Source organism: Molossus molossus, unplaced genomic scaffold (assembly GCF_014108415.1).
Source record: "Molossus molossus isolate mMolMol1 unplaced genomic scaffold, mMolMol1.p scaffold_m16_p_4, whole genome shotgun sequence".
Lineage (NCBI taxonomy): Eukaryota > Metazoa > Chordata > Mammalia > Chiroptera > Molossidae > Molossus > Molossus molossus.
Window position 1 is genome coordinate 91,526,653 of NW_023425377.1, and position 26,907 is coordinate 91,553,559.

General features: G+C 35.7%; 1 protein-coding gene across 9 annotated transcripts in view; it reads left to right on the plus strand.

The window, feature by feature from the left end:
* The window catches only part of NEK1 (NIMA related kinase 1), a 191,234-nt gene that overhangs the window by 126,086 nt on the left and 38,241 nt on the right, over nucleotides 1-26,907 (plus strand). For 6 of the 9 annotated variants that reach the window (XR_004956413.1, XR_004956412.1, XM_036240045.1 and 3 more), the window contains 4 exons: nucleotides 10,624-10,755; nucleotides 12,632-12,697; nucleotides 12,780-13,008; nucleotides 20,165-20,317. Coding sequence is in view for 5 of the 9 variants with exons in the window: in XM_036240045.1 (XP_036095938.1) it covers nucleotides 10,624-10,755; nucleotides 12,632-12,697; nucleotides 12,780-13,008; nucleotides 20,165-20,317 (580 nt within the window). In the remaining 4 variants the exon portion in view is untranslated. Of the gene's footprint in view, nucleotides 1-10,623; nucleotides 10,756-11,718; nucleotides 11,819-12,631; nucleotides 12,698-12,779; nucleotides 13,009-20,164; nucleotides 20,318-26,907 lie in introns of those variants that run through there. The other 3 variants (XR_004956415.1, XR_004956414.1, XM_036240048.1) reach the window with 3 other exon arrangements.

Here is a 26,907-nt window from a genome sequence, read left to right on the forward strand (position 1 = left end):
TTGACATAGAATGACTTAAAAACATCAAAGAAAATTAGGATTCTGCTTTTACGGAGGTCCCTATTTCAGAGCTGCTCTTTTGATGGTCTTCATAGCATGATCTTAACTTTTCCTCAGTATCAGAAGCAGAAAAGTTTCACAGGTGATGGAGGAGGTTGAAGGAGTGTGGCGGGGAGCACCTCTCGAAGCACTGTTAGGTTTTATAGTTTAACGAGTACATTTTGCAAATTACGTTCAACAGTGATTCAGCTCTGAGCAGATGCTTTACATTCTTATTATATAATACTTTTATTACCAGGCAGTTGTACACCTGCAGTAGTAGCATAGTTCTGTTTCCTCAGATGGCCAAGGCTTCTCTCTCACCAGAAGGCTGCACAAGACCTCATCATACCTATCTAACATTCTTTCAAGAGTAGCCATACACTTATAATGCAATCTAAGAAGAGCTCCCTTAAAAGTCTTTGCTTTTTAAGCTATGTAAAACCAGTGTAAAACTTTTTTCTCTATACGTATTTTCTCCTTTTTAATGGTGGGATATGTCTTAGATAGTTCTAAAGGGCACACAAATGACAAGTTTTATTACTACATCATTATAGGTAATACTAGTGGCTAGGATGGTACAACTCTGTATTTCCTCATGTTCCTTCAGAAGGATTTTTATGGTGGCAGCATTGAGCTGTGGTAGTGAGGGCTGCAGCTTGGCTTTTGAGGTCCACCAGGCAAACAACCCATTTTCACCTGGGGGAATTATTTTACTGTGTGTGCTTTTGGTAAAAACTGTTAAACGAGGTTTCCTGGCTTCTACTAACTGTGGAATAGGCAGGTCATCTAAAGTAGACCAATTAAATTCTCTCCTAGGGCTTGAAGCTTCAGGAGAATATCACAAGATTTCAAGTTGGAGTTTGTTTCATGCTGTAAGAGAACCTCAAGAAAATCACAAATTTATTTTCACTACCTAGATTCATAAAGCCACTCAGGTTTTTGGCAAGGATTCCTTTTGCTGTTGTGATGCTACTTACTGCTCTTTTCTCCCTTCCCCTCCTTCAGAGTTAGTTTCTATTACTCTTTTTTTTTTAAATCCTCGCCCAAGGATATTTTTAGACTTATTTTCAGAGAGTTGGGGTGGAGGGAGAAAGAGAGAGACAAGAGACATCACATCAACTGGTTGCCTCCCACACAGCCCAACCAGGGCCAGGGACCGAACTGCAACCGCGACAGGTGTCCTTGACCGCAATCAAACCCAGGACTCTTTGGTCTGTGGGCCGACGCTCTAACCACTGAGAAAAACCAGCCAGAGCAGTTTCTGTTACTTTCAACCAAAGATCCTTAACTGGCCACTATGTAAAATGCTCAGCATGGTACCTGGTGAATAGTAACACAAAATAAATTCATTGGGAACTGTGTGGCTCATGATATTTTAGTTTTTTATAGAGAACTGTTCAGTAAACATTTATTTACTGAAAAAGAGGCTTGAAGCTCACAGAAAAATTAGATTTGTGATTACTAGAGGTGGTGATTAGAGGAGGAGAAATTGGTGGTCAAAAGATACAGACTCCCAGTTATAAGATTAGTACGTACTAGGGGTATAATGTACAACATGATGACTATATAGTACATGATGACAGTGGTGTGTGATATATAAGAAAGTTAAGAGTAACTTTTAAGAGTTCTCATTACAAGGTGGAAGATTTTTTTTTTATTTCTTTTTACTGTATCTATATGAGATGATGGATGTTAATGAAACTTATTGTGGAAATCATTTCACAATATATAAGCCAAGCCTTTATGCTGTATACCTGGAACTCATACAGTGATGTATGACTATATTTCAATAAAACTGAGGGGAAAATTAATCTGAGAATCGAAATGCCTGATTTTTGGTCTCAGCTCTGCCAGTTAATTAACCTGTTTAGGGAACTGGCTTTATGTTTGCAGGTCTTGTTTTTTTAATTGTTCCTCATCTCCTAAATTTAAGGCTTGATCTCTGATATTGTTCAGTCTAAATTACCTAGAAAAACAATCTTCGTAATGTAAGTACTTAACTTCAGATTAATCTGTAGAAAATGGATTCAATTTATTTTACCAAATTATTATGTCAGCATAAAGTCCAATTTTTTGCATAATCTAGATGTAGTATAAGGGGCTTCACATTTACATATTTCTCATTACTCTAATGCAGGAGTGATTATCATGGTATTCAAAGTTGCAGTTAGCATTATTAAACTTTCTGAAATGTTAAAAGTTTGACTGTATATATGTTGTTGCATTTTTCTTCAGTAGGACCACATATCTTTCATTGGATTTTCAAAAGTAAAATGATAAAAATTACTACCTTAACCTTTGCTGGTTTGACTCAGCAGTTAGAGCATCGGCCTGCGGATTTGGTTGTGGGTTCGATTCCAGTCAAGGGCACGTACCTCAGTTGCAGTTAGGTCCCTGGCCCTGGTCTGGGAGGCAACCAATCGATGTCTCTCTTTCTCACATTGATGTTTCTCCCTCCCCCCTCTCTTCCTTCCTCCTTCCCTCCCACTCTGAAAATAAATGGAAAAATATTCTTGGGTGAGGATTTAAAAAAAACATTACTACTTTAATTATTAAATCTTTGGCATGTATACCCATTTTATAAAATTTTCTCTTTGACATATTTAATGGTAAAAACTATGGTACTAAATAGGACTTTAATGTAGAAAATAATATTCAGGTATGATGATAGGGTTTTTATCCTCGAAAATAATATGGTGTTGCCTTTCTCAGCTAGCATATATACTCATGCTGTGAGTGAAATGTGTAAGAAAGATACTCAAGTTTTAAAAAGGGTACAATGTATTTAATAATTAAAATTCAGTGAGAAATGGAATTAGAGAAATTCTTAGGTTAGAGTCTCTATTTTGAATATGATGTGTTCCTATTTAGTTGCATTTAACTCATTCTTGTTATTTCGTTTCTATTTCTTTGTCCTCTTCTTTGGACCTGCCATACAGGTTGGTCTATAGGCTTCCTTCAAGTGGAAACACTTCCCTCATCTGGCTACCTTGGGATGTTCTTTCCCTTAGACATGCTTACAAATTCATTATAGCAATACTAGTTCAGAAAAATTATTCATATACAAATACTTTTGTATTTTTGGTTCTTTAGAGACGAGTTTTATGAGTTTGATAAAATTTGGCCATAATATATCTTTAGGTTATATAAAATTACATAAAGAATTTACTCTATGTTCAAAATATGAAATCAGGCCATTTAATAATGTTTTTCTAACATATATTAAATCCTTATTAATCATTCAGCATAGAGAGATGAAATTGTATTTGTATTTATCTAAGCTTCAAGAGTGAGATAAACTGATAATTTTATATGTTTATAAACCTGGCCTCACTCTTTGGTGAAATTTGGGGTTTTGTCATCTGGTGGCACTGCTGGTTAATATTTAGGCAAATAGTGTAATTGACACAAAACAAAATCTGTTTTACATTGAAAATTAAAAACCTTTTGTGGAAAAGTCTTGAATTTATGAACCTGATAAGAAAATGACTAGAATAAAAGGCTCCTAAAGCAGTTTTTTTCATCCTGACCTGTGAAACTTTCAGGTCAATATAGTATCCTTGTTACAAATTTTTGAAAAACTGCATAGAATGAAATACGTATTCTAGACTTAACTGGGTGATCAGTTTTGTAACTAAACATTTTGTTTCGTTTTTGAGGTTTTATATTTTTGTTTTCTGTAAAACTTTATTTTGTTTTCTTAGTTTAGTTAATTTAATTCTGTTTTGTTTATCCTATTGGATCAATTTTCTGAATTAAGGACTCAGTCTAAAATTTTCTCTTATCACAACTTAAAATATGTTATCTTCTATCTCAAGATCTGAATTCAGGTTGTAAATCATATATTCATGATGTTTACACAGAAGGCCAAAGTTCTACTGTACTAATAGGTTAGTGATATGTGTTAACTTGTATGTTGTTACATACAATGAACTTGGCTTATAATGAATTATCATGCCATGTCTCATTAGTTACCCCAAACTACCTTTACATTTTATTAAAAACTGACTTAGGCCCTGGCCAGTTTGGCTCAGCAGTTGGAGTGTCGGCCCTGTGGACCAGAGAGTCCCGGGTTCAGTTCCCGCTGGGGCATGTACCTCGGTTGCGGTTTGTCCCCAGTCCCGGTTAGGGTCGTGTGGGTGGCAACCACTTGATGTGTCTCTCTCACATTGAAGTTTAAAAAAAACAAAACAAAACAAAAAAAACTGACTTAGTTTTGTTATTAAATAATTGTAAGAGTTAGCAGGATATTCTGTTGGTCTTTTTTCTTTGTGTTAGATTTCAAATGTCTGAGTTTCTTTATTTCTTCTTTGTTTTAGCTTCTGCTTTGTTTGGCTTAGTTGACCCAGGGAAGAAACTAGTATATGTTTGATTATAGAACATAAGCATTTAATGAAGTCTGCTGACAGTGACTATTACAAAAGTGCCATTAACTTTGTCTTATGCATTGGATCACATATATCTTAGCTCACAGGTTATATACCAGTCATTAGCCATACATCTATGTCAGCCAGACAGATTTTAATATAATACAGAATAAATTTTTAATAGTTATGTGTGAAACATTTTCTTTGTTTAAGTATCCTCTGTTGATTAAAAGAAAAGATCTGCTTCTGTGGGGACAAAGATGAGCAGAGTGAAAAGAATTTAGTAGATATCATTTGTATTTTAGCATAATTCCAGTACTGTCCTAAATTTGATTATTTTTGGTCTCATACCCTGTTTAAGTCATAGCACTTAATCAATAAACAGATTTTTATCTCTGTTACTTTAGGTTTTTCTTAAGATTGAGATTAATGGAGAACTGTCTATTCAATATAATTTACATCTTAAGAATACGAAGTCAAGCCCTGGCCGGATGGCTTAGTTGATTGGAGTTCCGATTCCTGGTCAGGGCACATACATAGGTTGCAGATTTGATCCCAGGTCAGGGTGTGTAATAGGAGGCAACCAGTGGATGTTTCTCTCTCACATTCATGTTTCTCTCTCTCTTTCTCTTTCTCTCTCTCCCTCCCTCCCTCCCTCTCCTCCTTTCTCTCTGAAAATCAATAAAAACGTATCTTCAAGGAAGGATTTAAAAAAATAAGTATAAAATCAAGATAAAGAATTTTCAATCCCTTAAATGACTTTTGCTATTTTTTAATGAAGGACATATCTGCACCTCAAGAGGAGGTGCCACTTTCTATTGCCCATGGAAGTGGGTTCTTGTCGTGTCATGAGAAAAAGCCTGTCCAGGGACCCACAAGAGAGGTTGATTTATTCAGGAAGCACAGTTAAAGGATATCCCCAATGGAAAATCACGGCCAGAAATAGAATAAATGTCCAGAGATTCTGTGCCATATTAAAACTTAGTTCAGTCTAGCATCCAGCTAGTTTAGCTTGTGTTCCTGGAAGCAGTCTGTTGCTTTCCTGCTATACCCAGGTTGCTGCCTGGAGTCTGCATGAGGCCAGTGGCCATGTGGCTTCTATGGCCACATGGCTATGGAGAAAGAACTCGAGATTGCAAGGGGCGAGTGTGGGTCACTGAGAGAGAGAGAGAGAGCTTTGTTCTCCCAGGGTTTTAACCAGGAGCTTTTTCAAAATAATTCACTTCCCAAGATTTGAGGGGCTTGCACTGGCTCCACCTCCTAGCCAATTATCTTTTTCCCAGGTTAGACTGATAGTCCTCTGTGGTGCACCTTCCCCTGCACCATTTTGACTTAACTGCACAGGTTCTTGTTTCCCCCAGCGTTCCCAGGCACACACAATCCTATACAAGAGGGGGAAGAGGAGGGGTGTTAGTCCCTTTGGAAGGACGATACTGTGATTACTTGGGGTATGAAGCTGTAGCTTGCAGGTAAAGCAAGCAGATCTCTGTTTCTCAGCTGAATATGCTAAACAATATCTCCTCCTTTGCTGTCTTTCCCACCAATGACTAGCTAACAATGGTAACATAATCAGTCAGAGAGTGGGTATATATATATATGACTCTTTTTCTTTTATTATGAGTTTTCTTAATGTTCCTATCATAGGCATCTACCCAATAATTTTTGGAAATGACTTTTGAGATAATCTTTATAAGCATAAATGCAAATTATATAATAGGTTGAGAGGGGGATTTGGTGCTATTCTTTAGTGGAATTGGTTAAATTTATACTATCTTTCCTGTTTAATTATTCATACAATTAAGTTACTTTTGATCATTTTTTATATCTTATTATTTATTTTTTGTTAATCCTCACCCAATGATATTTTTTCCATTGATTTTTAGAGACAGTGGAAGAGAGGGAGGGAGAGAGAAAGAGAGAGAAACATCTATGGGAGAGAGACACATTGATTGGTTGCCTCCACATGGGACTGGAAATTGAACCTGCGACCCTTTGGTCTGCGGACTGACATTCTAACTGCTGAGCCAAACCAGCCAGAGAATTTTTTAGATTTTTATAATGTAAAGTATTTTCTTCAAGTTTCTGCTGCTTATTGACCTCTGTGTCACAAAACCTTCTTATGTAGTGCAAAAACTTTAAATTCTGATTATGCATAAATGAGAGGTTTTCACTTTATTTTGCTTTGTGCAAGTTTCTTCATCACGTACTAAAACAAGACTTTTAGTGTTTAAGCCAAATAACCTTATTTAATAAAATCTAAATAAATGTTTGCTGAACTATAATAATTACGACTATTTATTAGACATGCAGCTGTACACCTTATGTAAGTTATCACATTTAATTCCTACACCAGGAGACAATGAGTACAACATTCCCATTTTAGAAGAAGTTTGAAGTGTAGAGAGGATAATAAATAATGAAAAATCCCAGGACTAGTAAGGGAGAGTTTTGGGATTTGAGTGTAGAACTTTCCTATTCAATTGTATTTTATTACTTCCTTAAGCAATGAATGGCCATACAAACTGGGTACTCTTGAAGGCCACTCTGTCTTCTAACCTGGCTTTTTACACAGTTCTTTCTCTGGTTATTATCTTGTTTGTTTTTCCCCAGATCATTTAGCATACATCTATGTACTTTTATTTCTCTATAATATGCTGATTAATTTATGTGTTCCCCTTTCTCTTCTGGTTTATTATTTTTTGAGAGAAAGCATTGTGTCATTCATTTTGTTTTGTTTTTCTTTTTCTTCTTTTGGTTTGAAATTATTTACTGTCATTAGTTCTGGTCTACAATATATTGTCAAATAACATTGTGTAAGTATAAGATGTACAGTGTGATGATTTGATATATGTGTATGTTATGGAACGTTTACCACAATAAGATTACTTAATACATCTGTCACCTCCCATAGTTCCCATGTATCATTTATGTTGGATATTCATTGTCTAGCACTGTGCTTGACACTTAATAAACATCTTTGACTGTATTGATTAATTTTAATCAGCTCTTGTATATTTATTTTCTCAGAAAAACACATCAAATTTATTTATTGAAATCAGAGAAATCATTTTTTAAGTGAATTGGTACAATACAATTAATAAATATGATATGTAGTAGAGAAATGATTGCTGATTTGCATAATAATGGAAAAATTTGTACATTTGTTTCCTTAAAAATAATCATCTAGGGAGATAACATTATTCTAAAAGTGTGGCTATTTGTTCAGATCTAATTGGAGCTTGTTTTTATTTCCTCAAAATTTATGGAACACTCTTTGAGTATACTGTATGGTAATAAGACAATCATAAAGTTTCAGAATATTTCTGTATAATCTTCCAAGGAGATATCGTCAGTTGTGTGAACTCTAATTTTTTTTAAGTTATTTATAATATATCTTAAATATCAGTTTACTTTCTCCACAATGCTGAACTGTGAGGTTTAAGCAGTATTTCCATCTTCCTTTTTTTTTTTTCTTAATAAAGACTATATTTTTAGAGCAGTTTTAGGTTCATAGTAAAATTGAGAGGAAGGTACAGAGATTTTCCATAGGAAGGTACAAGATTACCCCTTGCCTCAAACATGTATAACCTCCCCCCAACCCCCCATCCTCTACCAGGTGCATTTGTTATAATGGATGAACCTACATTGACACATTATCACCCAAAATCCATAGTTTATATTAGGGTTCACTCTTGGTGATGTACATTCTGTGGGTTTGAGCAAATATATAATCACATGTATCCATCATTATACTATCATACAGAATATTTTCTCTAGCCTAAAAATCCTCTGTACTGTGCATATTTCTCCCTCCCGCTACCTCTACCCCCCCTCTAACCCCTGGCTCTACTGAACTTTTTATTGTCTTCATAGTTTTGCCTTTTACAGACTGTCATATGGTTAAAATCATACAGCATGTAGCCGTTTCAGATTGACTTCTTTCACTGAGTAATATGCATTTAAGTTTCTACTATGTTTTTACATGGCTTGGTAGCTCATTTCTTTTTAGCACTGAATAATATCTGACGAATATACCAGTGTTACCTACTTAAGGTCACCTTGGTTGCTTCCAAGTTTTACCAATTATAAATAAAACTGCTGTAAACATCTGTGTGCGGGTTTTTGTGTGGATATAAGTTTTCAGCTCCTTTGGGTAAGTATCAAGAAGCATGATTACTGGATCACATGGTAAGACTGTGTTTGGTTTTTTAAGATGCTGCCATCAAACTGTCTTCCAGAGTGAATATACCATTTTGCATTTCCAGGAAATAAATGAGAGTTTCACTTGCTCCACATCCTCAAAAACATTTAACATTGTCAGTGTTTTGGGTTTCAGAACTCATAATAAAGTTTAGTAGTATCCTATTGTTTAAATTTGCGATTTCTAATGCCATATGGTGTGGACCATCTTTTCATATACTTATTTGCCATTTTTACACTTCTTTGGTGAGGTATCTGTTCCGTTTTTGTCCATTTTTTTAACTGGGTTGTTTGTTTTCTTATTGTTAAATTTTAAGACCTCTTTATATATTTTGGTTAATGGTCTTGTGTGTGTTTATATCCTAGAAATAACTTTTCCCAGTCTGTGGCTTGTGTTCTCATTCTCTCAATATTGTTTTTCACAGAGTAAGTTTTTAATTTTAATGAGGTACAGTTTATTAACACTCTCTTTCATGGATTGTGCCTTTGGTGTTCTATCTAAAAAGTCCTTGCCAAACTCAAGGTCATCTGGATTTTCTTCTCTGTTATCTTCTAGGCATTTTATAGTTTTGTGTTTTAACAGTTACATCTGTAATAGATTTTGAGTTAATTTTGGTGAAGAGTGTAGAGATACTTAATTTTGTGTCTAGATACTTTTTGTTTGTTTGTTTGTTTGTTTGTAGATACCAGTTTCCATCACCATTTATTGTAAAGACTATCTTTTCTTCATTGAGTTGCCCTTGCTCCTTTGTTAAAGATCAGGTGACTATATTTGTGTGTTCAATTTCTGAGTTATTTTCTGTTCCATTGATCTCCTTGTCTATTCTTTGACCAATACCACACTGTTTTGATTACTGTAGCTTTATAGTAAGGCTTGAAGTCATTTCTCAAACTTTGTTCTTGCCCTGGCCGGTTTGGCTCAGTGGTTAGAGTGTCGGCCTGCAGTCCTGAGAGACCCGGGTTCGGTTCCCGCTAAGGGCGCGTACCTCGGTTGCAGTTTGTCCCCGGCCTTGGTTGGTTGTGCGGGTGGCAGCCACTCGATGTGTTCCTTTCTCACATCGATGTTTCTCTCTCTCTCTCTGTTCCTCTCTCTCCCTCCCACTCTACCTGAACAAAAAATGTCCTCGGGTGAGGATAAAAAAAGAAAAAAAAAAAAAACTTTGTTCTTTTCCTTCAATGCTGTGTTAGATACTTGCATCTTCTTCTGAACAACATATATTAGTGTAAAATGAAAGTCCTGAAGACTAAATATTAGAATTGTATTACTACCTTATGCTTACAAGATGCTAAGTGAATATTGTATTTGAAATGTATACTCACCAGAGATTCTTGTTTATTGGTGGGAAGAAGAGATGGAGGTAGGGAGCAAACTTGCTGCATGTTAATGGTAACCATACCTGTAAATGTCATTTCCTGCTATTATTAAAAGTTCATAATCAAATTCACATTGTTTAGAGTCTAAATGGCAAGATAAAAATGAACACCTATATGAATATAACGAATGATATTTTAAATGACATCAATCTTATTCACTGTACATAATAGTTCTTCCATTCTTATTTATGTTGACATTTTTATAATGAGGGCTCTTATGCTGGGTGATTGATGATTAAACTTTAAGAAGATGTATGAAACGCACAAATCACAGAAATGTTTTTCAAGTGTAAGATTAATAAATAAAATATATTTTTCTTCTCATGAAATGTTAAAATGAGAGGACTAATATTTAGTCTTTTAGAGGACAGTTTGTTTTTTTAAGATCATTATATGAAACATTGTTAATGCGGTGAAGGGAATTATTTAGTACTGTATGGCACACAATTATGTTTACATCTGATGCCTGAGGTGTTTTCCATTATTCATTGATCTTTCAGGACCTAGCACTTTACCTTGCATCATGAAAATCGATGATAGAGTGTGTGGATAGAGTATATAAACAATGATCTTATATATACTTTTTATTTCTTCCTGAAAATATAAATTCCCCAATGTGTATTTAAATTCTTTATTATAGTTGGTGTCTAAAGGAGTAAAGGGTTCTGATATGTCTCCTCCTCTGGGACAGCATGAAGCAGGTGGCTCACCATCAAAGCATCAGATAAGATCTGTTATTTCTGTGACTTCAGCTTTGAAAGAAGTGGGTATGGTAAGTTTCCTAAAATGTAGAACTCCTTAAAGTCAAAGATTAAATTTAATAAAATTATGTTAATTTCTAATGTTTCATTAGGTTTTTCTAGGAATAAAATTACTTAAGATTTCTTTGTATGTTTAACTCTGCATATCGGAGCCTTGCTGCTCATAAGCTTTATATCTAGGACCACCTGGTAGATAAAACTATATTAAAATGATATTCTCTCTCTCTCTCTTTTACTTTAAAATAATATTGAACAAATAAAATATATATACAAATGTACCAAAAATAAAGCAAAAACATTTTTATACCCCAGCTTTCACAATTAACAAAGATTCACTTTTTAAGATCTAATGTCTCTCTGGTACTTAAAGTAACTAATTCTAGGAATAAAGTTTAAGACATGTTTACATTTATTTTAAATTCTTTGGCATAGCAAATATTAGAGGACTCAGTATAATTACACTTAATGGACTAATTATTTCCTTTATCTTCTATTTCTGAATCTCTTTCATGCCATATGGATACTAAAACACAGATATGTGGGCTAGTGTACACAGTCAAAACTCAGAAGTATGTATCAGGTGTCCATCTAAAATGTGAAAATTCTGTTCTGAGGTTAAGGCAGACGGACTCATGATGTGGCATTTCAGTCTAGAATTCATCAGACAGAAGGGAGAAAGTCTCCTGAATCATATCATTAACATATTAACCTGATTTTCTCCTTTCCTGGTATTTAAAGTCTGTGCCTTTTAATTGTTGAGTTTCATTAAGTTTTTATAGACAACATTGGTGTCATTAGCACGCCGATTTTTACAGCCTTTGTGTTTATCTTGAAATTAAGACTGAGTAGAAAAATACAGCTTTCTTGGTCACTCTCAAGAACTTCGTAGAAGAAACTTGTTCTTCAAGTAGGTTTAGTCTCTTTTCTTTCTGATAACGACTTTGCATGTGCTACGTTGTTCACTTCAACTTTAGATACCACTGTGTGGTTCCCTCCTGGTACCCAGTCTCACATCTCAAGTAGCTGTTCATCTCTCTGGTTGTAGTGACTGCTAATTCCTGACTGCTTTACTGGGTAAAATGCTCTTTGTCTCATTACATGTATTGCTTTAAAACTGACCACTATGCTCTTTTGTATTTTTCTCAAATACTGCAAATTGAGGTAATTCATGTAACGAAATGGTTTTTCTTTATGTGTTTTCTTGGTAAATATTGCTTACTCACAACTTTGAAAGTTGCGCTTCCATACTCTGGGTCTCCCAGATACCTTTGCTTTCACACTACTAATTTCTTCTTTTCATATATTTAAAAATTCTAGGTATCTAAGATTGCTATGATTTTACTAATCAAAAGATAGCATTTATATTATCATTAGTACATGAGACTCAGAACTCACTAGTGTTACTTTCTTTGCTTAGGGAAAAAAGCCAGTTCTCAATTATGTTTAGTAGTATTGCTTAATAAGCATACATATGTACATGAAACAAAGTTTCAGAATAACACAGCCTATCTTAAATTACTTTATTCATCAAAACTTTCCTTAGCTCTAATTAAGAGCGTATGTGAATTAATTTTTTTAAATTTCTATTGTTGACTTAAAATTACCAAAATAATATATATATCAGGTGCCACAGAGGAAGAGGATATAGTTAAGCATGTGATCATTGATTCAAAAGTATTGACAAATAATTGAGAATTAGCTCTTTTAACTATTACTTGAGCATACTTAACTGTGTCTCACTGCTGATAATGAAGGAAGTTGTGTTAACATTTACAGGAATAAAATAATTCACAAGGAGCAATTTAATGAAAAACAAAAAGTAACAAAAATTTTAATATAAAATTTTAAAATAATTATTTTTTACTCTAAAACTATCTGTGTTTAAAGGACAGAAGTTTAACTGATACCCAGGAAACCTCAGAAGAAATGCAAAAGACTAACAATGCTATCTCAGTAGGTACAATTTTTCACTTTTTTCCTCAATCATTTTACTTAATCATATACATCATAAAACACAGTATTTTAACTGTTTCAGAGTAAGCGAGAAATACTGCGGAGATTAAATCAAAATCTTAAAGCTCAAGAAGATGAAAAAGGGAAGCAGTGTCACTCTGAGATGGGTGAGGTCATTGTTGGTGAAGATGCCACAGAGCGTGAAAAAGAAAAGTCGGTTTCATCTGATCGCAAGAAATGGGAGGCAGGAGGTCAACTTGTGATTCCTCTGGATGAATTTACATTGGATACATCCTTCTCTGCAACTGACAGTATGTATAAAAGTATATATGACCTACTCTGGTCTAGCACACATGTAAACTTGTAGACTGGACACTGAGGGATAAAACACTTTAGTGGGATTGAAGGAAGCTGGAATAATTTCACATATATGGGAAAAAAACTATTCAACTTAAGACTTGCAAGTATTTTTATTACAAAAGTGTAAAGTGTGAGAGAGCAAACTAATGATATGTACTAATTAAATTGCATTACTTTAACCCTTTCTAATCTGTTTCCAGGAATAAGTCGTGATGAGAAACCAGAGTAGTAAACTTTGACAAAATCTTAGAAAGGTCCCTTAGGCATTTAGCAGGAATATTAAAAAGCTCTCACTTACTAATTTATTTATTTAGCAATAATTACTGAGCACCTACTGTTGTCTTTCCTTTTCCTACACACTAGATAGAGATTTTATAGTGAATGAATAAAATCATTTGTGCTCTTTGGAGCTTACATTGTAAAAGAGTGAATCTGGTTCAGCAGGTGTGGCTCAGTGGTTGAACGTCGACCCATGCACCCAGAGGTCGCTGATTCCCAGTCAGGACATGTGCCCAGGTTGTGGGCCAGATTCCCAGCGGGGGCATGCAGGAGGTGGCCAGTCAGTGTTCTCTCTCATTGATGTTTGTATCTCTCTCTCCCTCTCTCTTCCTCTCTCTCTAAAATCAGTAAAGAAAACAAAAATTTTTTTAAATAATAAAAGAGTGAGTCTGACCATTAACTAACTAAATACCATTTTAAGTAAATTTTGTTGTTGTTGTTCAGATAGAGCGGGACGGAGAGAGAGGAAGAGAGAGAGAGAGAAACATCGATGTGAAGGGACACATCGAGTGGCTGCCACCCGCACGACCAACCAGGGCCGGGGACAAACTGCAACCGGGGTACGTGCCCTTAGCGGGAACCAAACCCGGGTCTCTCTGGACCGCAGGTCGACGCTCTAACCGCTGAGCAAAACCGGCCAGGGCTTAAGTAAATTTTTTGATGGATTATTTTCATAGAATTCTTTCTTGTCCTGGAGAAAAGCCCAAAGATTTCTACAGTATTAATTTGTTTACTTATTTAACAATTCTTTATGCCGTCCCATTTTATGCATCATACTCCCCTAAGCAGTGAGGATAATGGTTAAGACATATTCTCTCTACTCAAGAAGCTTAGGGTCTAGTGGAAAGGGAGGCAAGTAAAGAGGCAATTAATTATAGTTGTTAAGTAATATTGTAGGAAATAATCATAAGGTACTGTAAGAATATGTATTAAGGCATAAATTAGTCTTGGGAGAGCTAAGAAAATGATTTTGGGGAGAGCTAAGAAAAAGTGATATGTTAAGGAATAAAATGTGTTAGCTAAATAAACCAAAAGTCAAGCAGAGTGTTTTCAGCAGAGAATTAGTAGGACCGAAAAGTCAAGAGCATGAAGCTCAGGGAACTGGATATAATTCAGCATGGATGGCAAAGTTCAGAAATCAAGACAAAGTATGGCCAGCAAGATACCTTGGAAGAGGTAAGCAGGGCCAGATCATGAAGAGTCCTATACATTGGCTCAAACAGTATGAACTTACCCTGAGTGAGGGAGAAGTCTTTAGAGCACTGTGCCATTTATGGGTTTCTGGCATGTTGAATCCTGACTGGGGAATACTGGACGGGGGAAAATGGTAATTTACCACCAGTTTGGTGGTACTTTGAATTTTTGTCATCTTCCCTAGTGTGGCTGCTACTGTTTGCATCTCAGAGTTCTCAAATTGTTGCTTTATGCTTACACCATCTTCCCAAGAATTTGAACTCTAATGATCCTTAATGACATTTAAATACTAAGAAAATTAGTCTTTTTATATTTATCTGTGTAGTGACCATTTCTTGTATTCTTAATTTCTTTGTTTAGATTCACATATCCATGTAGTATCATTTTCCTTCTGACTAAAGGACTTCTTTTAACATTTCTTGCAATGCAGCTGATAGATTCTTTTAACTTTTGTATACTGAAAAGTACTTTACCTTTATTTTTAAAAGATATTTTCTTTGGGTATAGAGTTCTAGGTTGGCAGTTTTGTCTTTTAGAACTTTAAAGATGTTGCTCCATTGTCTTCTTACTTGCATTACTTCTGACTAGAAATCTGATCCTTATCTTTGTGCCTCTCTACATAACATGGCATTTTTTGTGTGTGACTGCTTTTAAGATGTGTCTCTATCATTGGTTTTGAGTAATTTGTGAAGAACCTTATTGTAGTTTCCTTCACGTGTTTTTTTTTTTACCCCTTTGGGTTTGTTGAACATCTTGGATTGTGGGTTTATAGTTTCCATCAAATTGGACATTTCTTTGCTAATATTTTTTCTGTGCCGTCTCCCTTTTCTCTACTTTAGGGACTACAATTTCACATGTATTAAGCAGCTTGAAATTGTCCCATAGCTTCATGATTTATTTTTTAGATTCCTTTTTTTCTATGTGTTTCATTCTAGATAGTTTCTATTGTTGCTTTTGCTTCAAATTCACTTATTTTTTTCTGCATTGCCAAATCTACTGTTCATCTTAGATATTATAGTTTTATCTTTAGAAAAAGATTTGCACTATATGCCCTGGCCAGTTTGGCTCAGCGGTTAGAGCGTCAGCCTGCGGTCCGGAGAGACCCGGGTTCGGTTCCCGCTAAGGGCACGTACCTCGGTTGCAGTTTGTCCCCGGCCCTGGTTGGGTCATGCGGGTGGCAGCCGCTCGATGTGTCCCTTTCACGTCGATGTTTCTCTCTCTCTCTCCCTTCCTCTCTCTCCCTCCCACTCTATCTGTACAAAAAATGGAAAAATGTCCTCAGGTGAGGATAAAAACAAACAAACAAACAAAAAAAAAAAGATTTGCACTATATATGAGGGTTGGCAAAAGTAGGTTTACAGTTGTGAGTACATGAAACACAGCATTTATTATTGTACTGTTATTTCTTCTTGTATTATATATTTTTCCATACAAACAACTGTAAACCTATTTTTGCCTATCTCTCTCTCTCTCTCTCTCTCTATATATATATATCTGCCATGTCTCTACTTGTGAGCATATAAAATACAATTATAAAAATTTTATTAATGCCTTTGCCTGCTGTTCTAACATTTGTCTTAGTTCTTGGTCCATTTTGATTAGTTGATTTTTCTCCTCATTATTGGTCATACTCTGCTGTTTCTGTGTATGATTGGCAATTTTTTATTGGATGCCAGACGACGTGAATTTTACTTTGTTGGGTGCTTACATATTTTTGTGTTTCTATTGTTATTATTCTGCAGCTTTGTTCTGGAATGCAGTTAAGTTAGTTGGGCTCAGTTTGATCCATTTATGTCTTGTTTTTAATGTTAATTAAGTGAAATCAGAGCCATTTCTAGTGAAAATTACTCCCCACTATAGAGTTAAAAATCTTCTGAGTACCCAGTGCACCATGAATTATGATTTTCCAGTTTGGCTGGTGGGAACAGGCAATATTTCATGTCCTATGTTCCCTGTATTCTTTTTGGGTGGTTCGTTTTCTTCCTTAGGTAGTTTTCTCACAATTTTACTCAGATCGCAACGCTACTGAATACTCAAGGGGTACCCTCTGCAAATCTTTGGAATTCTCTTTCTACTTGCCTTGGTCTCCCAAGAATCCCACCTGTAACCCCTGAGCTTGGGGAGTCTACTGGACTCTGCCTAGAACTACTGAACTGCAACCTGGAAATTTCCTCAAGACACAGCAAAGTGTGGCAGTCATAGGGATTGTCTTGTTTGTTTCTTTTCTCAGGGATCCATGTTCTTCATTACCCATTATCCACTGTCTTGAAGTTGTTGTTTTATGTATTTTGCCCAGTTGTTTTGGTTACTGAGGCAATAGCATAACTCTGGTGAGCCTATTCCATCTTACTCAGTTAAAAATCCTTGAGACTAGTTTTTAGGAGCTTCATACTAATATGGACAAAAATTATTGATAACCTTAACTAACTTACTGAAAGATAATAAAGAAAAGAGGACATTTTTAAGATATACTTGGGGATAGGCCTATAAGGACTTTATGTGAAACTCTTCTAAGAGTTTATCAGAGGAAGAAGAACTTTGAAAAGAAAGGGAGGAACACTTAGAGTTAGAAAAATTGAGAGTCTGGCATGGATTTCAAGGAAGAAGAGAAGACTTCAGGAAAAGCAATGACAGGTTGAGGACTAAAAAGTTTACACTGCTTTTGTCCAGGAAGAGGTATTGTGACTTTGATAAAAGTAGTGTCATCAGAGTACCAGGGCAGAAATAGAGCCCAGGAATTAAAAAGCAAATGAAAGGTAAGGAAGTAAAAAAAAAAAAAAAGTCTAGAACCTTTTAAGGAAGCCGAGCTATGAAGGGCAAGAGAGATGTGAGCTAGTGTTACTTGGCAGCAATTTAGTCAGTGAAACCTTATGAAAAAGAGATTTGAACGTATTTTATGCTAATTAGAAGGGCAAAGTATATCACGCTACTCTCCCATTTTAAAACCTAATTGATTTTCACGGCAATTAGAATAAAAATCCAAAGTCCCTTTCACAGTCCACTAGGCTCCCTGTGGGTTTCCATGGTCTATCGACACTCTCCATTTCTCTCTACTTACTCACTTCTCACTTCTTAAAGCATGCCCAGCTCTTTCTGTTTCTGTTATTCTTAATTCTTTATTCTTCTGTATTCATGTGTCTTATTTCTTCTCGATGCTTTTTATATTTTCCCCCTAAAACTTGGTTTTAGTAAATTTGATTATGATGCACCTTTGTGTCATTTTCTTCGTGCTTCTTTTACTTGGGTTTTGTTGAGCTTCTTGGATTTGTGAGTATATAGTTTTTGTCAGGTTTGGAAAATTGTTTGTTTGCCATTGTATTTTCCAGCCCTTCTTTCTAGAAGTTCAGTATGGATCTTGTTAATGTTTTTCTTATTTGTAATTATCACTAGTCTTGTCTCTAGTTTGTTGAACATATGAAATTCAGTCATGATAACAAATACAAATGTCCCTGCCTGCTAATAATATCATCTTAGCCATTTTGGGGTTGGTTTTGATTGGTTGATTTTTTTTCCTCTTTATTATAAGTTGAATTCTCCTGTTTTTGTACAGGCTTGGTAATTGTTATTTGGAGACCAAGCAGTTAATTTTCTTTTGATGGGTGCTATATACTTTTGTGTTTCTATAAATATTCTTGTTTTCTTGTTCTGAGACACAGTTCACTTGTAAATAGCTTGACCCTTTTATGTTTTGCTTTTAAACTTTGTTAGGTGGAAACAGAACAATGTTTAGTCTGTGGCTAATTTTTCTCCCTTTACTGAGTCTAAAATCTTTCTGAGTAATGTACTTGATGCCTTGTGAATTATACAGGATTTCCATTTCTGGCTGATGGGAATAGGAACTATTTCTAATCCTGTGTAAAGTCCCAAGTATTGCTCCCTCTCCTTTCAGGTGGTCTTTTTTCTAGACTACAATAATTTCCTTACACACACGCTGATCATTATTTAGCTTAAGGCTCAAAGGGGCTCTTTACAGTTCTTCTGAATTCTCTATTTGTTTATTTTTCTACCCTTCAGTACTCTTCTTGCCAACACTAGCCACTTTTGCCACCCTAGATTTCCAATTCTATCACCTCTGATCACAGAGACCACCAGTGCCATCTGGTTTTCCCTCCCTGCATGGAAGGATATGAAGTAGATATATATTTAAAAAAATTTTTTCTTTATTGATTTTAGAGAGAGAGGAAGGGAGAGGGAGAGAGAGATAGAAATATCGATATGAGAGAACACTGATTGGTCGCCTCCTGCATGCCCCCACTGGGGATTTGGCCTACAACTTGGGCATGTGCCCTGACCAAGAATCAAACCAGTGACCTCTTGGTGCATGGGTCGATGCTGAATCACTGAGCCACACCGGCTGGGCGGAATATATATATTTTCATGTGGACATGCAGTTTTCCAGTTTCATTTGTTAAAGAGACCCCCCCCCACCTCCACAATTAGATTACTTTGGGATCTTTGTCCAACACCAAGTAGCTATAAGTCATAGGTCTCTTTTGGGGTTCTCTAGTCTATTTAACCATCTTTTAGTTAAAAAAAATTTTTTTTTATCCTCACCCGAGGACATTTTTTTATTTTTGTTCAAATAGAGTAGGAGGGAGGGAGAGGAAGAGAGAGAGAGAGACAAACATCAACGTGAAAGGGACACATCAAGTGGCTGCCACCCACACAACCCAACCAGGGCCGGGGACAAACTGTAACCAAGGTACGTGCCCTTAGTGGGAACCAAACCCGGGTCTCTCTGGACCGCAGGTCGACGCTCTAACCTCTGAGCCAAACCAGCCAGTGCTATTTAACCATCTTTTAAAGAAATTGGTTTCCTGTTGGTAAGAATTTCAGTTGCATAAACTGATTATTACCTGCTAATTTGCAGGTACTTACTTTGATGGAACTGGTACACAAACATTTGTATCAGTGAGTATTTGGGTACCATTGAACATTTATGACTTATACCCCATAATATTTGAAATTATATCCTTCTCGTACTGCTAGATGCCTATGTGCTAAATGTATTATTAACTAACATTCTAAAGACTCAAACTTCAGTAGATGATTTTCCATTTTTTTGCTTTCCCAAATTTTATTTTGAAAGTTAACCCAAAATTATTATTTTCAAAAAAAGTGTCAGTTGCCTACTTAAGATTTATTTGATAAAATAAAACAAAATTTCTTAGTTATACTTTCCTCTGCTTTGAATCCACAAGTGCATTTATTTATCTTAGGATTTGTTTTCTATTCTCTTCAATTAAATTCATAGAAAAAAATATTAATTTCTATTTTATCTTTTTTGTATTCCCTCCAATAATTGCTCAAGTATCTTAGTTTTTTATTTTCTCAAGTAAAATTTAATAAAAACAATATTTTTTCTATTTTTATAGACCCTAAAACTAGAGTTTAATTTCTTAGTATTTAAAAAACAATTATAGATAAGTTTTTATTAGTAGTTTCAGTTGCTTCTCTTCTTTCTATCATTCATCATTCATTTTTTAAAAGTCTTTTTAAACATCATCATGTTTATATCATTGTGATAAAACCTTTATTTCTCATGGAGCACTCAGTTGGATGGAAGACCTTAAATCTGGCTTATAATGCAGTATTATGTTATTTCATTAAAATTATTGTATCTTTTTCTTATAGGACATACAATGGGAGAGGTTATTAAATTAGATCCTGGAGGATCTCCAAGAAGAGTCTGGGGGAAAAGCCCTACAGATTCTGTTCTAAAGATACTTGGAGAAGCTGAACTACAACTTCAGACAGAACTTTTGGAAAACACAACCATTACAAATGGTAAGCAAAAACCAGTTGTTTTTCTATACTGGAAGTAATATTATTAAAGATTAAATTAAAAGCTGTGGTATATTTATACAATGGAATACTATGCAGCTATAAAAAACAAGGAACTCTTACCCTTTGTACAGCATGTATGGACCTGGAAATTATTATGCTAAGCAAACTAAGCCAGTCAGAGAATGACAAATAACAGATGCTCTTACTAATGTGTAGAATCTAATGAACAAAATAAACTGACAGACAAAATAGAATCAGAGGCATGGATACATGGAACAGATTGACAGATGTCAGAGAGGGATTAGTTAAAGAACATACATGCATTGCCCATGGACACAGACAATAGTGTGGTAAGGGCCAAAGGAGGGGGAGTGGGGTCCGGGTGGAGGTGGACAATGTGGGGGGAAATGGAGGACAACTGTAGTAGTGTCAACAATAAAAAATTTAAATTAAAAAAATGGTTGCTTTTAGGTAGAATCTGGTGGTAGGGATGTAGGAAGGAGACTTCTCACTTATACAACCGTGTCTTTTGAACTTTGTACCATATGAAAGTTTTCTCATTACAAAATAAAATATTAAAAAATATTGAATTGTATTTTTAAGATGTGTTTGTAATAGAATTTTTTTGTTCTAGTAATTTTCTAGTTAGATGGTTTTGTTTTCTAAGGAATTGTCTCAGATGGTAGTCTTGAGTTTTGATCTGCTATAACATAATTGGGATCTAAAAATAAAAGGAAAAGGAAATGTGTATGGGGGGAGCCAGAAAACTAGAATAGTCAAAACAATGTTTTATATGAAGAAAGATATAGGAGCGTTGCATTGAAATGAATGGCATATGTTTTAGTGTGGATTCAGGAATTAGGTCTACTAAAGACTAAAAGATATCTGTAGCAGGTATGACAGACACTATCCTAGGACAGGAAGATGAGTTCTTGTGCAGAAAACACTTATGACCCATGAGTGTGTTGGGGCTCAGTATTACATTTATACATAACGAAGAGTGTCAGCACCTGGCTGAAGTGGCTCAGTTGGCTGGAGCATTGTCTTGTGCACCTAAAAGGTGCCACCAGGTTCAGTCCCTGATTTGAGCATGCATGGAGGGCAACCAATCAATGTTTCACTCTCTCTGCCTCTCTCTAAGCAAGTCCTTGGGTGCGGATTTAAAAAAGAAGAAGAGTGTGTGTATGAAACAAGTATTTTTAAATTTAACAGATTATTCAAATGAAGAGGAAGTTGAATCTAGCATCTTTTAAAGTTGTGTTTAGGCATAAATGTGTGTTCCTCCATTCTTTTTTTCTTTTAATCCTCATCGGAGGATATTTTTTGTTTTTTTTTTTAAATCCTCATCTGAGAATATTTTTTCCATTGATTTTTAGAGACAGTTGAAGGAGGGGGAGAGAGAAATGTCAATGTGAGAGAGACACATTGATTAGTTGCCTCCCACATGACCCCAACCAGGGCTAGGGATTGAACCTGCAGTCCAGGTACATGCCTTTGACTGGGAATTGAACACATGACCGTTTGATCCACAGCCATACTCTAACCACTGGCCACGGCCCGAGGATATATTGTTATTGATTTTAAAGAGAGAGGAAGGGGGAGAGAGAGAGAAACATTGATATGTTGCCTCCCATATGTGTCCCTAAAACCCACAACCTGAGTTTGTGCCCTGACTGGGAAACAAACCTGCCACCTTTTGGTGTTCTGGTAATACTCTAATGAACTGAACCACACCAGCCAGCTTTTGCCCATTTCTTAATAGGGTTGTTTGTTTTTGTTGAGTTCTAAGAGTTCAATTTCTTTTTTTCTTTATCCTCACCCTAGGACACTTTTCCATTTTTTGTTCAGACAGAGTGGGAGGGAGAGAGCAGAAGAGAGAAAGAGAGAAACATCGACGTGACATGGACACATCAAGTGGCTGCCTCTCGCACGACCCAACCAGGGCCGGGGGCAAACTGCAACCGAGGTATGTGCCCTTAGCAGGAACCGAAACCGGGTCTTTCTAGACCGCAGGCTGACGCTCTAACTGCTGAGCCAAACCGGCCAGGGCTAAGAGTTCAATTTCTTATTGTTGAGTTCTAAGAATTCTTTATGTATTTTGTTTAACGGTCCTTTGTGTGTTTATATCATTTGCAAATAATTTTCCCCAGTCTGTATGTAGCTTGTGTTGTCATTATCTCAACAGTGTCTTTCACAGAACAAAATTTTTAATTTTAATGAAGTATAGTTTATTAATTCTGTCTTTCATGGATTATGCCTTTGGTATACTATCTAAAAAGTCTTTGCCAAACCCAAGATCATCAGGATTTTTTCCTGTTACCTTCTAGGAGTTTTATAGTTTTGTGTTTAGCATTTAGGTTTATGATTGATTTTGAGTTAATTTTTGTGACATGTGTAGGGTCAGTGTCTGGACATGTTTTTTGCCTATAGATGTCCAATTGTCCTGTACCATTTATTGTAAAGACTATCCTTTCTTCATTGAATTGCCTTTGCCCCTTTATTAAAGATCAGTGGACTATATTTGTGTGATCTGTTTCTGAGTTCTGTTTGTTCTATTGATCTGTTTGTCTCTTCCAGTAATGCATTACTGCAGCTTTTACAAAGTCTTGATTACTGTAGCTTTTAGAATTCTTGAGGTTGGGTAGTACCATTCTTCCAACTTTGTTCTTCTTCTTTATTATTGTGTAGGGTATTCTGAGTCTCTTGCCTCTCCACATAAACTTTAAAATTAGTTGATCAACATTCACAAAATAACTTGCTAGGAATTTGATTAGGATTGTATTGGGAAGAACTTACATCTTGACAATACTGAATCTTTCTGTCCAAGAACATGGAATATCTCTTCATTTACTTAGTTCTTCTTTGATCTTTTTCATCAGAGTTTTAGTTTTCTTCATTGTGTAGTGTTCCCCCAAACTCAATTTTAAGAAAGTGTTTGTAAGTTACAGTTTTTACTTTTGTTTCTTTAGTCTACTGAGGGGCTTATGCTGTGTGTACTTTGGATCTTCTTTGCTGTTCTCTATCTTTCACTTTATCTTGAATCCTTTTTGTTGCTTTTAAATTTTATTTTCAATTACAGTTCACAGTGTCTTATTTCTTTTTTCTCTTGTTCACCTTCCATATCTCTTAAGACATTGTGTCTTTTGTTTGTGTGATCTTTGTTTATTTTATCATCTTTATTTCTAAGATTTTTATCCTAGTCTTTCCTGAGCTCAGTCAACCGTCTCATTCCTGCTTATTTTTTCATGTAATTTATATTGTTCTCTTGTATCTTATATCATGTTCTTCTGTTGTTGTTGTTAATCCTCACCTGAGGATATTTTTCCATTGATTTTTAGAGAGAGTGGAAGGGAGGGAGGGAGAGAAAGAGCAAGAGAAACATTGATGTGAGAGAAACACATCAATTTGTTGCCTCCCGCATGACCTAGACTGGGGCCAGTGATCGAACCTGCAATCTAGGTATGTGCCCTTGGCTGGGAATCGAATCCGTGACCCTGCAGTGCATGGGCTGACACTAACCACTGAGAAATACTGGCCAGAGCTCTTATGTTATGTTCTTAATGTTTCTGGTTGATTTAATTGTTTTGTTTTTTTAAATTATCTTTATTGTTGAGAGTATGACAGATGCCCCCCCTTTTCCCTCCTATTGACCCCTTCCACCCTGTGGGTTACTAAATTTAATTTGTTTTGCAGATTTTCATTATCTCTGGCAGTGGTTCTCAACCAAGGGTGATTTTGACCACACAGGACACTTGGCATTGTCTAGAAACATTTTTGGTTGTCACCTAGAAAAGTTACTAGGTGTATCTAGTGGATAGAGGTCACTGGTAAATCTCCTAAAATGCATTCTATAACAAGTATTCCCCAAAACAAAGAATTGTGTGACCCAATAGTACCAAAGTTGAGAAACCCCAGTCAGGGGACATTATTCCACTTCTATTTTTTCTTTTAATGACTTTGTACAGAATTTAATGGTGATCCTATTATGTTACTTATTTGCATGTGAAATTAGATTTTCTAAACTTTTAGGAGGAAAGAGTGAACTAGCTTTTCTAACTTTATAGCTTAGATCTTCCTCTGCTATTATTTTTATGAAATGTTTAAAAATTATGGCCTTGTAGTTTCTGAGTGCTTCTGACCACCCCCTCCCCCTGCCACACACACACTTACACTTGTCTCTTTCCTTGGTTTCTGTTATCCCTGCACAGATCAATATGGATTTTCCTTCCAGTGGTTTCTCCTCAATGTGATGCTTTGTTCTAGAAGGGAATTTCACTTGGTTAGTTTTGAGAATCCTTAGGGCCCAGAGTGCCATAATAACCCTTTCTGATTTTACTATTAACCCTTTTCATTTACTTGCAACTTGGAATGTGTAAAAAATATTCCTGTGTCAGCTGCTCTGCTTAAATTGGCCCATCATGCTTGCTTGTGAATAACTGCAGGCTATTTTGGGGATCTCCTGATCTGTGGCCTGTCAGGTGCCATGTTCTTTCCCTATGCTTTCTTTTGCACAGATGCTATTACTACCTATGTCAATGATTTCCCCCCCTTCACATGTATTCCAGGGTTTATGAGGACACCCTGTCACCTAGATTTGGATTTGGATGTTATTCATGGATATTTGGTTTTGCTATCCTGATTTGTCTGTTTTGTACAGGGATTCAGGGAGATTTTTTTTAAAAAAACACAGAACAAAATTATATCTTTAGTTGTCTTCCTAGAATTTCTATATTCTTTAATATTTGATCCTTGGATGATGTTGCTGTAAAGTTTTTTTTTCCATTTGACTATTTTTCCCTTCTCCACACAGCCCTTATACCCACTGCCAGAAAAAATAATTTATGAGATGTGTCTACATAGAATCCTTTTTTTGTAAAGAGATTATAGTGTCTTGGTATCAAGGTTCTGCTGACCTTATAGAACATCTTGGGAAATATTCCCTTTTTTATTTCCTGGAAAACTTTGTGAAAGATTGGTATTATTTTTTCCTTCAGTATTTGAAAAAATTCACCCTTGAAGCCATCTGGACTTTGAGAAGATTTAAATTATGCACTCAATTTATGTTGTAATTCCTTTGGATCTTTGGATTATTTGCAAGTATTGTGCATTTATTTTTTTAACATTTTAGAATTTTCTAGTTAGCTTTCTGTTATTGCTTTCTATTTGGACTGTATTGTGATCACAGAATATTATACTGTATTTGATTTTGTTACCGAAGAATTGCTTTCTCTCATCACCAGTGGGAATAGGGTTCTTGGGGTGCCGCTGGAATAAGCATTTCTGGAGCCCACCACCACCACCACGAGAGGATGAGATGTGGTAAAAGGCTTTATTTTTGTGGAGTTACATTCCTTGGTTTCCAAATTTCCATTTCCCTTAATCCAGTTTTGGAAGAGGTGCAACTGCGTCTTTAGTAGAGCTAGAAGCAAAGCCAGTGTCCAGTTTCTGTTCCATGGTGGAGCCGAGTCTGGCCTAGCATCAGGCATCAGGCTGGTCACAGTCCGTTGGGCAGATCTCACATGGCTGTGAGCCATGTGGGAAAATGCAAGGCATGAGAAACCCGGAAGCCAGGATTCAGACCCGAGCAGCAAGAGGGCTAAGAGAGAGAACCCCCTTTGTTCAGGAACTCAGATTTCCAGCTCTTGCAGTGGCCAAACCTATTCCAGCCAGTTACCTGTTTCTAGGTGTACTGATAGGCAAGCATCTTCCCAGATCACCCAGACCTTACTGGGCATGTGTCTAAACTGCCTTTGTCTAGTCCCTTCCCCCATCGATCTGTGGTGAATAGACCTGCAACCTCCTGGAACAGCTGTATAAATGGCATGCCTATATTATCTAGGCTCCGCTTTGCTCCTTTCCTGTTAAATAATAACCAGCCTTTTGAAATTTTTGAGATTTGCTTTATCACCCAACTTATGGTCTATTTTTGGTTACTGTTTCATATTCACTTGAAAAGTGCATGTTATTTAGCTGTTATTGGGTGTAGTTGTGTATATGTGTATTCTGTGTTGAATTGTTGAATCATGATGTTTAAATCCTCTACAGTTTTACTAATTATTTTGTTTGCTTATTGTATTAACTACTGAGAGAAGAGTGTTAAAATCTTCACTTTTTTGTGGATTCGTCATTTCTTTTTTGAATTCTATCAAATTTTGCTATTTATATTTTAAAGCTAAGTTTAGTGCACAGCAATTTAGATTGCTGCATTAATTGTTTATATTATTGTATTGGCCTCTTTATTATATGTCTCTTTTTATCTTTGATAGCATTACTTCCTTTAAAGTCTACTTTATCTCATGTAGCCATACCAGCAAGCATTCCTTTGGTTAATGTTTGCTTGGTATATATTTTTTTCTGTATGTTTTTCTTTTAGTTTCTCTGACTCCTTATATTTAAATGTATCTCTTATCTCAAATTCAGGCCAGCAATCTTTGTCTTTTAAGCACAGTATTTAATTTGTTTATGTATAATGTGATTATGGCCTGGTTTGGTTTTTAATCTATGCACAATCTTGTTATGTGTTTTTATTTGTCTCATATGCTTTATTTATTCTGTTTTTTATTCTTTTGATTTTGTCCTCCTATTTGTTT